The following is a 17,709-nucleotide window of genomic DNA, read 5'->3' on the forward strand; positions in this document are numbered from 1 at the left end:
ATTATTACACAGAAAAAGGAAATAAGATTGGATTCTTTGGATAAAATAGAGTCTATGGGAGATGTAGCTTTAATTTCTGTGCTAAATGTAAATGTATCTTTGATATAAATCAGTTTTATAATGTGATAATCAGAATCCTTTGCGTGCCTCATGTTTGGACAGCTGCATATCATCCTTAACGGTCCCCTAGAGTCTGCAGTGTTTTGAATAAAAAATATATACTGCAAAATCACAAATCAGAATGCTGGAAAAGTATCCAATTCCATTATATGAGGCAGAATGTAGACATTACAGAATAATGCAGAAAGGAAGTATTTGCAAAAGAAAGTATTTCTGCACATGAACAATATGTTTTAAAAAAATTTTAAAAAAAATGTGGACATGGCCACTATACAGTTAAACTAAAGCTTGGGGACTGGGACCTTTACTGCATAAAATGTTATGTAATGTGTAGGGAAGCCGCATGCAACCACATTTACACACTGGGGCATTTTGCAATTACACCCACACATTGGTAACAACACACTAATTTGAACTAAGGCAACGAGTTTACATAATAATATGGTTAGTCCAGTCCTCTGCTGCCTGTGCCAGGAACAATTAGATATTAATGTTAATTAAGGGCCCAGATCTGAAAGGTTTTTAATTACAGCGGTGCTTTGAGTTAAAGCTCCAATATCTTACATCCACCTCTTTGTTACCGTGGCCCTAACAAAGGCACCCCTCATCATACAATGAGTACACTTGAAAGCTATATATTACCATCTCCCTGGGTTTCCAGTTGGACGGCCATGAAGGCAATGGCACAATGTGAATATTTTCTGTTTTAAACCATGGAAGAAACAGCAGACGCTCACAGATCCAACAGACAGGCTTAGTAAGGGAACTTTACTTCAAGAAAATAGTGAACATACACAAAAGTCTTATGAGTTTTGTGCCCTTAGGCAATTAATCCCCCCCCCCTGAGTGCACCCATAAACCACATTGCAACTCACAGCTATATTTCTGCTAATAAACAAATGGTTCTTATCATTGATGACCAAAGGGACAGAAGCAATGATTTGGATGTCTCCACCCACAATGCCTTAAAAAAGTACCCTCTCTTTTTGGTTTTGATGCAATGTGGTTTATATGAGTACCTTCTGTCCTACAAAAGCTTTTACTGTAGTGATGTCGGATAAAACAGTAAACTGAGAATTAGTTAGCAGGAAAGAAGCAGTTGGCTTTGGAGTCCGTCCATTGAATTCCTGATTAATGTTTCATTTTTTTAGGGTTTTGATTTTTTTATACTGCAGCTATCCCATGTTTGGATTTATTAAGTCAGTGGCCACCACATCAACTGGAACCCTGTTTGTTATATTTATGATATCATATTTTATTAGAAGTATTTCCTTATGATCCTTGTTGCGTTCCTCTGGGTCTAGGCATCTTCTGTCACTAGAAGATCTAAATTCTCTTGATAAATTTGAGTGGTTCAATGATAACATCAGTTTCCCTCCTCACTGCTAAACCATACATGTCAAGGTTATGAACTTTTTCCTGCAAAGAGAAGTCTTCTGAAATCAGAAGATATTTACTAGTCTCATGCCATACACACAGCACTGCCTAGATACCAAAAATGAGTTTTAGTTTTCCCATAAGGCATCATGGGCAGAGACATGCAAGTGACTCCTTTATGTCCCTTTGGCCAACTATGTATCCAGAACCGCTGGTTTATAGCACAGATACAGCCTAATGGTTCAGAGCCATAAGTCCAAACTTGCAGACAGCCTGTTTCCATCTTGTAGGGTCTCATCAGTTCAAGATATTGGAACATGGCTTCTGAGAAAACCGAACCTGGTTATTTCCTGAAATTTCTTGTTATATAGACCATCAATTTTCTCAGCTGCCCTACTGTGGCCCTACTGTGAGATGCCTTCATGTCTCCAATTTCTAGGTGTGCTACCCTTTAGCTCTCCAACTTGCTATTGACTTCTATGTTTGAGTTTTGAATATTTTTTAATCATACTTTATTTGAGTTAAAAAATATTTCAAGAAATATTAATGAATTCCTCTTGTTTTCTTCCCAGGGAAATTCAGGCTTGGGATTTAGTATTGCTGGAGGTATCGACAACCCTCATGTTGGAGATGACCCAGGAATATTCATTACAAAGATCATTCCAGGGGGAGCAGCAGCAGAAGATGGCAGACTCAGGTAAGATGAACATGTGCTGGTTGTAAAGAGATGCATAGTTATAGTGAATTACAGTATGGGGGTTATTTGCTAAACTCCGAATGCAAAAATCACAAAAAATTGGGGACTTTTAAAAAAATCACAAATTTTTCGGAATTTATCAAACCTTGAGGATGGAAAAGTCTGAATCATAAAATCCGGCATTTCAGACCTGTCGAGGTTGCACATAAGTCCCAATGATTTTTTGTTGTGCGTTGGGTTTCATGTATCGCGAGTTTTCAGGCAGAAATCTGAGTTTGCGGGGGAAAAATCCTGAAAAAAATCGTGAAAATCGGATGAAAAATCTGAATTTTTTTTAAAAAACTGATTTTTTTCCCACAAACCAACTTTTTGGGAAAATGTAATAATAAATAAGCGCAAAAAACCTGAGCAGATCAGAGTTTGTACCAGAAAATATTGAGATTAATTCGAACTTTGATAAATAACCTCCTATGTGTATGGCTGTTTGATCCATGCTAATGTAAAGTACAATGATGGGACTTGTTATCCAAAATGCTTGGAACCTGGGGTTTCTTTCTGTAATTTGGAGCTTCATACCTTAAGTCTACTAAAAAAATTATTTAAATATTAACTAAACCCGATAGGATTGTTTTGGATCCAATGATCTTAGTTGGGATCAAGTACAAGCTACTGTTTTTTATTACAGAAATAAAGGAAATACTTTTTGATTATTTGGATAAAATTGATTTCTATAAGAGATGTTAGAATGGATGGCCCGTTCGCACACCCTGGCCTTCTGTAATTCTTGCCTGGTGCACGGTGATGGAGGGATCGCACCAGAACAGTTCCGACAATTCACTGGCACGCTTGACAAAGGGGTACAACCCCAAAAAGTTGCACAAACTGCAAATAAACACACAAGGGTTTATCCCTACTTTAATCAGCCTTGAGTGCCAGTGAATTTTTGGAACCGCTCTATGGGAGATGGCCTTTCCATAATTCAGAGCTTTATGGATAATGGGTTTCTGGCCCACGGATCCCATACCTGTTACTGAGGACTTTCATAGAGGTTGACAATAGAATCAACCGGTTCATCATTTAGGGGCAAATTCATCAAGGGTCGAATATCGAGGGTTAATTAACCCTCGATATTTGACTGGGAATGAAAATTCTTCGACTTCGAATATCGAAGTCTAAGGATTTTGCGCAAATACTGCGATCGAACGATCGAAGGAATAATCGTTCGATTGAACGATTAAATCCTTCGAATCGAACGATTCAAAGGATTTTAATCCAATGATCTAAGGATTATCCTTCGACCAAAAAAATTTAGCCAAGCCTATGGGGACCTTCCCCATAGGCTAACATTGGGTTCAGTAGCTTTTAGGTGGCGAACTAGGGGGTCAAAGTTTTTTCTTAAAGAGACAGTACTTCGACTATAGAATGGTCGAATAGTCGAACGATTTTTAGTTTGAATCCTTAGATTCGAAGTTGAAGTCGTAGTCGAAGGTCGAAGTAGCCCATTCGATGGTCGAAGTAGCCAAAAAAACACTACGAAATTTGAAGTTTTTTTTCTTCTATTCCTTCACTTGAAGTTAATGAATTGGCCCCTTAGTCTCTTATCCTTCATGTAAAATTTATGTTCGGCTTCACTTCCTCTTCAAGAGCCAAAATTCACCTTAAAACGGACTCCCATAATCCCCTTGTTACTACAACAGCTAAAAGGACAATTTAGAATTCTTTAGGCTAAACAGCGATTCATCTAGCAGCTATCATAGGGCAATGAAGAGCAACATCTCTTATTTATTTGGAAATCAGCTGAACTAATGAGAAACCTTGCAGTTAATAGCAAAATGTGATAAATGCAAATGAGTTTCTAAAATCTGTTCATGTGCAGAACACATTAATTCAGGTAAGATGATTACCTTCTATTCCACATGGAAATTATTCCAATAAGTAAAATGCAATTAATAAAAACACAACAAAATTGCGTAAACATTTCAGGCTTGCAAGGTTTTTATAAAAATGACTGATTGTTTTGGGCATTTTATTGATGAGATTCTGTACTTAGAAATCTAATAAGGAATAACTTAGGGATCAAATCAGTGATCCTACTGAGATGGGCAGGGACCATCTTGTGGGGGTTATTTACTAAAATCCGAATTTATCTCATATTTTATTTTAAAAAGACCACATCCAAACTCCCATGCTCGATTTGACCTTATTTTTTAATAGTATAACCTGAATTAATCAGATCATGGAAAAACTCGATAAAATCGAGCAAAAACCAGAATCACTCAAATTTTTCAGACTTTTTTCTGAATTGCTCAATTTTTTCGAGTATTTGTTTGAAAACCCTGAAAAAGTCAGATTTTCAAGCTAAACCCAGCCTCTCCCGTTGACTTATACAGGACCTCGACAGGTCTTAGATGGCGGATTTTCAAATTCGCGTGAAAAGTAAAGGTTTTTTTTCCACAAAAAAAAAAGAGCTTGAGTTTGTCTCCTTGGCTTGGTTTGAGGTGGCCCTTACCCTGACTGAAGCAGTGAGCCTAGCTGGGCTGATCCAGTTCTTCAGCCAAATGGGCAGCTCTAATGGCAATGCCCTTTCAAGTTCACCATTTTGCTCAGAATTTAATTTCAGTTTAAAATCCACTATTGTAGCTACAGTATATTTATATATGGCTTTTCTGCACAGCTGTTCCTCTCACATTTAAGATATAGATGGATCCATTAAAAGGGCTATGGTATTTCATATGGAATTTTGAGGCCAGTAAGGTCAACTCAATGGTATGTTAGACAAAGCTGAAACTGCAAGCTGACCAAGAAAGACTTCAAAGAAGCTAAGGGAGAAGAAAGTGAAGGGAAATTAACATACATTCTCCATAATGCATAAATGTAGTGGCTAGTAATGAGCGAATCTGTACTGTTTCAAATTTTGAAACTGCGGAAAATGTTTCGAAACGGTGAAAAATTCGACAACCACATTGAAATCAATGGGCATTTTCGCAACTTTTTTTTTACGCTTTTACTCAAAATGTTAATGGGCGTTTTTTTCTTATGCTAACTTTTTTTGTCCTAATGCATTAAAATCCATGGGCTGATTTTTTTTCGAAAACAAATTTGCAAAGGGAGAAATTTGGAATTTCTCAGAGAATCCATTTCTGGTCGAATAAATTCGCTCATTACTAGTAGTGACCCTATAATAAGACTTCTGTATTCCAAAGTAGAAGTAAAGTCACCACTTTTTCTTTTCTTCTTTCTTTTCAGGGTGAACGACTGTATTCTGAGAGTGAATGAATCGGATGTTTCGGAAGTTTCGCACAGCCGGGCAGTTGAAGCTCTGAAGGAAGCCGGCTCCATTGTCCGCCTCTACATACGACGAAGGAGGCCCATCCTAGAAACTGTTGTAGAAATCAAACTTTTCAAAGGGCCAAAAGGTACTAAAATTAACTGTGAATTTGTAACTTTTATTTTATTATAAACGAAATCTAGCAGCTTCTCCGGTTGCATAATGTACCTGTAATGGAGGAGCCATGTTTCTTCTGAGTGTATTGTTTGCTTTCTAGTTATTTGTTCTCCAAGGCCACTTCTCTCCCTCTGTTTTATAAAATGCTCATGTTTTTCTCAATTACATCCATTTAAATAGGCAAGGTCTCTTATGAATGTGGCAGTAATTCACGCAGATCATACTACAAAAATAAAATACCGTATGTTTCAGCGTGAGCAGCAATTATCTGCTAATTCTTTCTTTGTGGTATGTGAATCATCAATTAGTTCAACATTTTTCTGGGGAAACTAAGAAATGAAATGGATACAGGATTGATCAGGATCAGGACTTTTTTACTGTATATATATGAGCTTGTTCACTAAAGGATAAAATCGTGTAAAAAGGTACATTTTAAAATTTCTGATCTAAAATTTTTAATTTTAGATCTTCTGGATTTACGTAGAAAGGTAAAATTAAAATTATCAACATCAATATCTAGTTGAATTAAATCAAAGGCAACAGGACATTTAGGGGTTTATTTGTTAAAGGTTGAGTTGATTTTTACCCAAAAAAAATGAGTTCTTAAGGGTATTTTTTCAGGCTAGAAAAAAAACAAAATTGTTTTGTTAAAAAAACTTGAATTTTTCGAGTCTTATATTATACGCTGAAATTAGAAATAGCTTGAATATGAAAATACTCCAGCTAAAACCTGTCGAAGTCATGTAGAAGTCAACGGCAGAGGTCCCTACAACCATTTGGAGATGTTTTAAGCTTTCACGATGTTCAGGTTTTCGCTCAAAACCTCAATTAATTCAAGCCATTCAAGTTTTTTTCCCGAAAACGCAATTAATTCGTATTTTTGGGGTTTTCACCCTGAATTCACTGATTAGAGTTTATTCCATTGAAGTTTTTTCTTCAATCAGAAATAATTTTGAGTTCATTTGAGGTATAAAAAACCTCACAAACCTCTAAAACGCAACCTTTGATTAATAACCCCCTTTCTTGCAAAAGTTCCACTACATACTGTATATCATGACCATCTGGCATTTTCCAAAGTTAAATGTTTTAGTATTATTGTAAAATTAACCATAACAAACAAGAAATAAATGTTTTTTTTCCTCTGGAGTATATAGAAAAATGCCAGAAACCAAGCCAATGGATGGGGTAAAATAAAATGAGCATTACAAATACAGTATGTCCAATCAATGTTTCTCTGTCCATTTCTTTATGCCCTTTTTGGAATGGATAAATAAAAAAATTATGAAGATGCAAAGAATTTTATTCCATGCCAGATTGGTCATACCTAGGGTCCACCAGAGAAGCTGCAATCCAGAGCCCATTCTCACAACAGTTAGATGTAGACAATACCAAGTGATCTAGATGTTATTTATAGGCCTGTGTTGAAATAAAAGAGAGCTTATGGGTAGTGATTTGCGCCGTTTCGTTTCGCTGAAAAATTTGTGATTTTCCCGCGAAACTGCACCATTTTTGACACCGGCATCCGTTTTTTTAAAATTTTCATCAGCGAATTTTCGTGCCTGTTTTGCGAATTTATTTGATGGTGGCGAATCACGCATATTCAACACGATTTCACGCCTGGCGAATAAATTCGCCCATCACTACTTATGGGAACTGTTGTTGACTCGGGCCCTCTGGCACTTTGGCCCACCAGTCCAACATTGGGTTTATCTTTATATCAACACTATCACATATTTATATGAAAGTGATTAAAATGTGATACTGTACCTTAAACTACACTTTTATCATTTCCTTTAAGGTCTGGGCTTCAGCATTGCGGGTGGAGTTGGAAATCAGCACATTCCTGGGGACAACAGTATATATGTAACCAAAATCATTGATGGTGGAGCAGCACAAAAAGATGGCAGACTACAAGTTGGAGATAGGCTACTAATGGTGAGAAAACAAAAATGAACCTGATTTGCTTAAGTTTCACATGTTGTAAAGAGGTCCACCTATTAACTTTCCCAAAGAAAACTCATTCATTGACAGAATTAAAGGGGAACATTTCAATGGCCCTAAGTAGGGATGGGCGAATTTGACCCATTTCATTTCACCAAAAAAATCGCCGCCGGCGAAATATTGCAGACTCCCATTAAAGTCTATGGGCGTCAAGAAATTTTTGTCATACAGGTCTATGGGCGTCATTTTTGCGGCGAATCAAGGCGAAAAAATTCATCCATCCCTAGCCCTAAGCTTTTAGACATATAGCTCTATTTACAAGGTCCTGACACCTGAACTCTGTATATAACATGTAAAGGTTTAATAACTCTAATGATATTCAGTCCACTTAGAATCCCTCAGGAAACCTATGCCCCTATGTGTTATGCTGTTAACTTTTAAAAGTTAGTACTTTCTGTAATTTAACATGGTGTCCATAAATTATCTTCTACTGGCAAAGTCTAAAGTTCACTATTCCATTCTAATCCTTCTAGATCTCTCTGCAGCCTTTGAGACAGTTGAGCACCCACTCCTCCTAGACATTCATGACAATGCTCTTTCATGGTTTACATCTTATCTGTCTGGCCGTTCCTTTAAAGTTTCCTTCTCTAACTCTACTTCTACTACTTTCCCTCACTCTGTCTGAGTTCCTCAAGGCTCTGTTCAAGGCACCCTACTGTTCTTGCTCTATACAACTTCACTAGGAAAACGTATTCAGTCCTTTGGATTTCAGTATCACCTTTATGCTGTTGACACTCAACTCTACTTGTCTACTCCTGACCTCTCTCCTCCTTCAGTCCTTTCCCATGTTACAGACTGTCTCTCTGCTGTTTCCTCCTGGATGTCTCAGCACCACCTGAAACTGAACCTTTCAAAAACAGAACTCATTATATTTCCTCCAAGATCTTCCCCTGTCCCTCAGATATCACTCACATTCTCATCTACAAGACTTCTCTCAGGCTTCTGCTTTTCTCTGGAACTCTCTGGCTCCAGCTGTCAGACTTTCTCCTTCGTTCCAAACTTTCAAATGCTCCTTAAAGACCCATCTGCTTAAAGAAGCTTATTCAATGTACCTTAATTAATCAATCATTGCTATATCATAAATTATAAAATTGTTTCTAAAATCTTAATGTCTCAATTGTACCCTTAGCTTTAGTTACTCTCTAATTTGTAGGGCCCTTTAATCCTATTGTTCTCTGTAACCCTTGTTTGTTATCCACCTTTCAGTTAATCTGACAAGGGGGTTATTAACTAAACTTTGATTTTTTCTGGTTGATGTTTTTTGGTCAAAAACTTACATTTTTGGATTAAAAAAAAAAAACCTAGAATTTCTCGAGTTTTATTATACCCCAAAGCTTTTAAAAGTCAGAATCCCAAAATCCGCTATCTCAAACCTGTCAAGGTCATGTAAAAGTCAATGGCCCTTTTACAATTTGAAGATATCATGGGGTCAAATCTGAAAAATTGTATTTAGTTTTTTTCCAGACCTGACTTTTTCGAGTTATTTTATAGATAAATAAGATAAAATTGTGGATGGGAGTTTGGTCGAGCTTGGTTTAATAAAGATACTTTTGAGTTTTAGTAAATAACTTCCTTAGTATTTTTGCTGCTTAAAACCTCATTAGAGATTTTTGTCCTCTTTTCATCATAAGTAGCTTGTCCATGGAATTCTTTAAAAAAACAAATACATGCGACAGATATGGGACCTGTTATCCAAAATGCTTGGGAACTGGGGTTTTTCAGACAATGTATCTTCCTGTAATTTGGATCTCTATACCTTAAGTCTACTAAATAATTATTTATGCACTAATTAAACCCAAAAAGATTATTTTGCGACCTCTACGGATTAATGACTTTTTGCAGCATTGGACTTTAAAAAAATCGAGTTTTTAAAAAAAATTCCAAAAATTCTAATTTTGCACCAAAAAGCCCAACCGGCGTTAGAGCTTTTTAAACCACACATTTATAGAGATTCGTGGAAAAAATAGAAATTCGATTGTAAGTAAATAGGCCCCTTATAATCATAAGTTAACTTAAAAACTCAAATTTCATCATTTTTTTGCGACCTCTGCTTTCAAAATATCAAAATTATGAGTTTTCCCTGGAAAAGAAAGCTACCAAGGAAAAATATCACTCATGGGAATCTCTTTAGATATGGGGTTTAATTCAGTAAAGCAGTTCTAATATTTTTGAGAGATATTTAAAGCAATAGTTAAGACCTTCCTGAAAAATGTATGGGAATTCAAGATTGACCATGTTGTTCTTCTTTTCTATCAAATTCTTTATTTCCTTTCTTCAACCTTATCTATATGCATTGTGTATGTAGGTCAACAATTACAGCTTAGAAGAAGTTACGCATGAGGAAGCAGTGGCCATCCTGAAGAACACATCTGATGTTGTTTATTTAAAAGTGGGAAAACCAACCACAATATATATGACAGACCCATATGGACCCCCAGATATTACCCACTGTAAGCAATGACTTCCCATTCCTAATCTTGTTATCATGTTTAAATTGCTATTCATATGTAATAACGATACTAGCGTATGTTGTCAAGCTGCAATAATCTGTGTTACTGTGTTATAGCCTCGAAAACACAAAAAAACATACACATGGATATACATTTTACATAATACAACTCATAAACAGTTTAAATATGAAAAACGAATGTAGGAAACCTTTTGGAAGTTTCTAATGAGTTTAAAGGAATTGTGAGCCATCAAAACAAATTAATACAAAATTGCTCAGAATGTTCTTCTGAGCACTTTTGCAATCTACATACATTTATTTTATAATATATGAGATTTCATTTTTCAAACTGCTGTTATAACAATTTTTAAACAACAGCACCACCTGCTGTTCATTTCAACTGGTAACAGTTGACTGAAAATTAATTTTGTTAGAGGAAAGGAGGAAAGGAAAGTATTGTGATGTTTACTTTGCTTAGAACTAGTGATGGGCGAATTTAGGGCATTTTGCTTCGCCGAAAAATTTGTAAATTTCCTGCGAAATTCTGGAAACTGCACAGAATTCTCAAAACGGCGCCGGTTTTTGATGCCAACGTCCGTTTTTTGGACACCAGAGCACAATCGCCAGTGAAAATGCGACGGCGTCCAAAAAACAGATGCCGGCGTCCATTTTTTTTTTGACACTGGCGAATTTTCGTGTGAAAGGCTGTGGATACAATAAACTACTTTTCACTCTGAAAACCTTTGCCTGGTGGAAGTCTGCCTGGTGGAAGTCTGCCTTTCTGAGTGCTTGCTTTAAAGAATTTTCGGTTATCCTCCACTTTCTAAATGTGGTGAATTACTATTCTACTAACTTGGAGACCCCAATCTTATATATTTTATACATTAAATATTCTAAGCAGAGTAACATTACAAGACTATTTTCTAAAATGACCAGACCAACTTGACCAGAAGGTGGTGGTGTTGTTTAAAAATGGGTAATATCTTGAAAACTAGACAAAGAAATGTATGTAAAAATTTTTAAGGGTTCATATTTTTTTTAACGTATTGGGTTACTATACCTATATCAATAAACCATGTCTTTACATGTTATTTACATTTTCTGTTTTCCATTATGGTAAACCTAAACACTGCTTCTACAGATCTTTTGAGCAACCCAATCTAGAAGTATTTGCTTCAGTTTTAACATTGACTTTCTTTTCACATAGTTTAGTTCTTGTTGGTTATGGCAGACCAGATTTTCCACTCTTAAGGTATATGGCAGGCTTCTGCAATCGATATCTGTCCAAAAATCTGTAGACATCGATCAGGCGGGCTTAAAATTCCCATCACATTGAGGACCACTATGGATCATTGTCGCAGTCCTCAATCCGACCACATGCATTCCTGGCTTTGTGATCCAAATGTTGGGCCCTAGGCCTCACAATCAGATATCACCCACCCACTCAAGGTTGGCATATCGGTGCAAGATCCACTCGTTTGGCAACCTCTGCAAATGAGCAAATCCGCCCATGTATGGTCACCTTAAGTTATATATGGTTTGTAATGTGTTGATGTGATCTCTCGGGATGTAAAAGCTTCCAGCTCTCCTTGTGAGAGAATTTGAATATTGTACATTTAACCTGACTGGGTTGGAAAAAAACCCATATGACAGCTTGTGCAAACCATCCTCTCAATTTCCCCATTGTGATAACCCAAGCAAACTTCATAATAACTGAATTTGGTTGATCAAAAATGACACCAGTAATTTAAATTGCTACAAAAGTCCTTGAGATGCCTACAAAACTATCATTGTTTTATTCTATTTCTAGCATACTCACCACCTTTGGAAAGTCACATTCTAAGTTCGGCCAACAATGGGACTTTGGAATACAAGAGCCCTCTAGCACCTATTTCTCCGGGAAGATATTCCCCAATCCCAAAGCACATGCTTGTGGAGGATGACTATACCAGGTCAGAAGTTCTCTTCTAAATATATTACAGTTCTAATATTAATGTTATTAACTTTTTTCTTTCTTGATTATTCTGAAATGATGGAGTTATTGAAGATGAGCAGGGAGATATTTTACTTGCCCATTGATTGATCACTGAATAACCTCCAAGTCTAGAACTAATTACAGTTTTTGCCACTCAGAGCTCATGGGCTCATAAGTCCCATTCAAGAACCTACAGTATGTCAACCTTTTGATTTAAAAATTACCATATGGGGTGACCCGCTTGATCTGTGTGCGGTTAGTTTTACCTATATCCCGAGGAATTGTATTGCCATCTTGAAATACACAAAGTCAATTTGAAATATATCCAGTAAACTTGTTTTGCCATTAAAATTGAATTTTAATAATAAATAAGTCAAGTGAGAGCACTTGACTTATTTATTCTGATACATTTTTTCAGCAACGTTTAATTGAAAATTAATTGACATTTTTTTTGAATGCTACACAGAACTGTGAATCAATTTTAGATGCAAATTTTCTAGATGGCCATCAGATGCTGAAATGACTGAATATTAATAACTGGCTTTCCCTGCCAAATCAAAACCAAAGACACAGAGGCAAAATATGCTAATTAAATGGTTAATCTATTATTTAATCTATTATTCATGGGCAGCAGTGCACATAATTATTGCAACTGGATTTACAGGCCCAGTGAATATCTGCCCAAAAATCACTGCTGACGCAAGTTGCGCTTAAACTATAACAGGTCTCCTGTAACCAAACTAACTGATTAGATTTAACTGGTCCATCTGTTTAGAAATAAGGGGCCTATTTATCAGACTCAAATATTTTTTACCAAGCGGTAAAAGAAAATACCCAATATTTAATTTCTTTTCTGTGCCCTGAGCAATATAACACCTTTGAACATTCTAATGAATTGATCCAGGTATTTTCCTTGATCAAGAAAGAATAATACAAATTAAAATATAAGGTTTTCTTTTTTTTTTCAATATCATTTTAATGTACTGAACTGAACTGGCTTGTGGCAGCAAGCTTTGGACCTTTTATTATAAAGCCTCCGCAGAAAATAGATTTTTGGATAACAGAAACATCTTGTGATGCTGCTCTGCTTTGAAAATGAAGTTAGTGAGCAGAGAAGTGTCATCTGATGTTTCTCTGGTCGGTTCTAAGCAGAGTTACATCACAAGACTCTCCTTTTTTTAACAAAATAAAATTTCAGCCAACTGTAAACTTTTCTCAGGCAATTAACTTTCAGATGACTATAGCCAGTTGGCCAAAATGACCAGAAGGAAGAGCTGTTGTTTCAGATTTATTATATTAGCAGTTAAACTCAAAATAATAAAAAATCACGTAAAGTGCTTAGAAGAGACCTCTGAGCAAATGTACATACATTTTTTTGAGGGTTTACAGTACATTTCTTTAAGGTGCTTCAGGCATGTGCTAATGAACCCAGAACTCGAATATTTTCCCATGACAACTTTCAGAAATTTGTTTCAGTTTTGATCTGTCCAGTTGACCCACATGAGAGATAAACCCACACGATGTTCCCTTTCCAACGGTCAAGGGTTGGTGCCGATATTACATTTTCCTTTGTAAATAAAATCATAAGTTGAATATATAATTTACACAATGAAATGCTGAACATCTCTGCAGAACCCAACTGGGAAGCTAATAGACCACTAAAGACTAACATAACTACAGATGGAGAAGGCTTATTGTGACGGTTGTCCTAGGGCATCCTTTTATCCATTCATGGTTAGTGATGGGCGAATTTATTCGCCAGGCGTGAATTCGTGGCGAATTTGCGCGATTCGGCGCCAGCGAATAAATTTGCGAAACGCCCGCGAAAAATTCGCCGGCGTCAAAATTTTTTTTTTGAAAAAATGGGCGCCGGCGTCAAAAAATGAGACGCCGGCGCCGTTTCGCGAATTTTTCGCTGTTTTGCGAATTTCACGCGAAATTCTCGAATTTTTCGGCGAACTAAAACGGCGCAAATTCGCCCATCACTATTCATGGTGTTCCTGTGCAATCTAACTACAGCTAGCTCCATCTGTAGCTTGTTTGTTACTGGTACTTTGGCTCATTAAATTCTGGAGGTAACTTGTATGACTTGTTGTATATAAACAGAACCACAAGTGGTAAGTAGCTTGCCGTTATCAATTTGATATGTATTTTAAGTGTTTATTATGAATATGGTATAATTCCATCAAATAATCATTTATGCTCGCTCTTCATTGGCCCATGCTTGTGATACATGTTTCATTTTTTTGGTAGTAGATTTTAAGTCAAAGACCCAAGAGGAAATTCTCCGACCAACAGGGCATGATATAAGGATGCACTTCCAAAACTTGGATTCAATCGTATTTCGGGCATAAATCTGCATTTGTTGCATTGTGCGTGACGAAGAAGCTCAATGCCCTCCGCATTGTTTGTTAATGATGATGATGTAATTTTTAAAAAAAATGCTGTTTGTGTTAACACTTTGTTTGCCAACGCAATCTTCAGTGCAATGCTCTAGGGGGAGGGTGCTTATGCGAAAACAGGGGCAATGGAAAACTGTAGAGTTGTTTGGTATTGGTATTAGCAATTTTCTCCCTTTTGCTATCTAATTTCAATGAAACATGAGATTTTGTCCTATTAAAGAACCTCAAAACTCACAAACATTAGGCTCCAATAAGCTTGGGTAATAGATCTGCAATTGGCTGACTATCTGGGGTAGAAATGGAGCACACTTTCTTTTAACATTTTTACGCCCTACCAATTTGATTGATCAATAATTGAGCTCTGAAATGTTTCCATTTGATATTAAACAATGGTGTTATAATTTAGCTAATTCTAAGCAACTTTTTAATTGGTCTTAATTTTTTCTTTTTTTTATAGTTTTTGCATTATTTGCTTTCTTCTTTAGACTCTTTCCAGCTTTGAAATAAGGGGGTCACTGACCCCATCTAAAAAACAAATTATCTGTAAGTTATTGGTACTTTTTATTACTCATCTTTCTATTCAGACATCACCTATTTATACTCCAGTCTCTTATTCAAATCAGTTCATGGTTGCTAGGTTAATTTGGACCCTAGCTACCAGATTGATGAAACTGCAATCTGAAGAGCTGCTGAATAAAAAGCTAAATAACTCAAAAACCACAAATAATAAAAAGAGGAAAACCAATTGCAAGTTGTCTCAGAACATATCTCTCTCTATCATGCTCAAAGCAATGACAATTCAGAATAAGTTATTACTGTAAAATAATTCCAGCATAGTCCCCTTGTACTAAACACAATGCAGCAGGAACAGCCCCCAAAGTTTGCTCAAAATCTTTCTTTAAACAAGTCAAAAAGTGACACCAGATAGGTTTATAACCTGCCCAGGGAGATACCATTAAACTATGCCAGTAGGTTTTTTTCCACTTCTAAGCACAATTCATGGAACCACACTCAACTCTACAATGTCAGCAAGTGTAGTTCCCTCTACTAAGCACAATCTCCTCAAATCTCCACATAGACTCTACAGAGAGAAAAACTGGGCCAGAATATGTTTTCCCCAGGCCCGGATTTGTGGAGAGGCCACCAAGGCCCGGGCCTAGGGCGGCAGGAATTTAGGGGGGCGGCATGCTGCCCAACCACACCCACATTGGTTCAAAAACACTTGGGATGCACTTGAGATTCCCGTGCGCCAATCCCCATTGCTCCAGTCAAGATAATGAACATTTTCACAAATAAAGGGGAGGTGACAGGGGTGATGGACAGCAGTGGGCCTAGGAGCGCCCAACTATGTAAATCCGTCCCTGGTTTTCCCCTTGTACTGAGCTCAGCTGAGAATATATATTTTTATATTATGGCTTTTAACTCCTGGATCTAGGTCTCCATTCTCCAATGCATTTCTGTATAACTACCTATGAACTAACAGAGTGAGATATGACAGACTATTTAATGGCGATTTGTTCCATTCCCATTATCAAAGTACTATTTGAATATATTACTACTCAGTATTTTTGTAGAAATTATCTAAATATTCCAAACGGGCACCCCCCCCCAAATTACAAGATTTAAGTAGCAGATTGTCAGATACTGGATGCAAAATATGTTGCATTTCCTTTACAAGATGCAAATATAGGATTATATGGCTTAATGGCAGGATGGCTCTAACAGTTGTCTTCTCTACTCAACCCAAGCCATAGTTCCTCATTGATATAACACTTCCTCAGCCATAAAACATATAACCAGTGGCAGCCTTAAAACTAACATTGGCATCAAATGGCCAATTGCCATTGGTTGACCTGTGTGATAGTCAAGTGTAAACTATTGGCCAAATGCACTGGTCTACTTGGTAGGTCATTGGCTCAAACAGATGGATGTCAAGAGAAACAGGTGATGGTGGATTGGGTGTGACCTTGTTTCCATTCTGGCTTCACCAAAGACCAACTATAAACACCCATGGTCTACATCAATAGAATGTGATGTTTTTTGTGGCTTGTTGTCTGCAGTCTGATTGGAGTGCTAGATGGTTTGATGTAGTTACCACCTATGAGTCACTCCCATAGAGCTAAAATTGAAAAATAGGTTCAAAACTGGCCAACATTTCTTATCCTATGAATCGATAAACAGTCTACATGTGCACTGAAGTCAACAATTTAAAGTATTAATCAAGGCACTGCTTTGGTAAGCCCAGAACTGTATCAGGTCTCTCAACCATGAGGTTTTATCCAAATGTTGACATAAAACAGAAACATTCAAGCTCATGAGGGTGGCAAAGGGAGAAAATGTTACGACTGACCAACCAACCACTGGTTGGGCTAGCCTAATGCTTACCCAATCCTAGGCCAGTATATGCCATGGTAAATGTTCCTTTATGATGAACAAAATAGAGGTTAATTTGGCCACTCTATAGTATGTGTATGTCCAACACTGTTGTTATGCCTTGTTTTGCCAACAATTTTATCGATGTGAAAAAATAAAATTTGATACGTTCATTAGATCCTAAATATTTTAGACCAGTGCAGGGGTGACCAGCATTCTGCTATGCAATCTGACGCTGCAGGAGTTGCCTAGTTATGAATTCCATTTGTGGCCAAGCAATGTTTGTTGTTTGCAGAGCAACCTTTAATATCTATAATGTTAGGAGATAAAGTCTGGCAGCAGCCTAAAAGAAGATACCCATTAGGGCTCATTTATGAGTGGATAGATGAGCACAAAGCACTAAAATGGTTTAAAAATGTTCACAGTTACTTGGCATATGCTTCATTGACACCTGTTCTGATAAGTGTTGGACATTTACCTGCAAGCTGCAATGTATATGGCCTACAAACACAAGGGAACTCTAGCATTAAACCCTGCCTTGAAGAACTGTTTGTTCCAGGTTTTACTTACTGTAGCAGGTAGCACTAACACAATAACATTGCGTTTCACCCTAATTTTTGGCACCTTGCACAGAACTCTACTTGATAAATGAGCCATGGTAACTCAATATCTCAGCATGGCCAGTGCACCAAAGCTACACCAGATATCCATATACATGATCAACATTGTAAAATGCTATCAGGCCCCAAGTTTATAAATATTTTTAACATAAAATCAAAGAATTAGAAAAAGATACACCTTCAAATAAAGAGGGGCTTAATGTTTCTGAGCCTTTTACAATGATATAATATAGAAGTGCCATGCTGGTAC

The 17,709-nt window shown here is 36.9% G+C and overlaps 1 protein-coding gene across 7 annotated transcripts in view; it reads left to right on the plus strand.

The window, feature by feature from the left end:
* The window catches only part of LOC108707614 (disks large homolog 2), a 659,829-nt gene that overhangs the window by 368,439 nt on the left and 273,681 nt on the right, over positions 1-17,709 (plus strand). For all 7 annotated transcript variants that reach the window (XR_005965552.1, XM_041582854.1, XM_041582851.1 and 4 more), the window contains 5 exons: positions 2,070-2,194; positions 5,441-5,610; positions 7,438-7,574; positions 9,946-10,090; positions 11,900-12,041. Coding sequence is in view for 6 of the 7 variants with exons in the window: in XM_041582854.1 (XP_041438788.1) it covers positions 2,070-2,194; positions 5,441-5,610; positions 7,438-7,574; positions 9,946-10,090; positions 11,900-12,041 (719 nt within the window). In the remaining variant the exon portion in view is untranslated. The remainder of the gene's footprint in view (positions 1-2,069; positions 2,195-5,440; positions 5,611-7,437; positions 7,575-9,945; positions 10,091-11,899; positions 12,042-17,709) is intronic.

This window comes from Xenopus laevis, chromosome 2L, assembly GCF_017654675.1.
Source record: "Xenopus laevis strain J_2021 chromosome 2L, Xenopus_laevis_v10.1, whole genome shotgun sequence".
NCBI classification, from domain to species: domain Eukaryota; kingdom Metazoa; phylum Chordata; class Amphibia; order Anura; family Pipidae; genus Xenopus; species Xenopus laevis.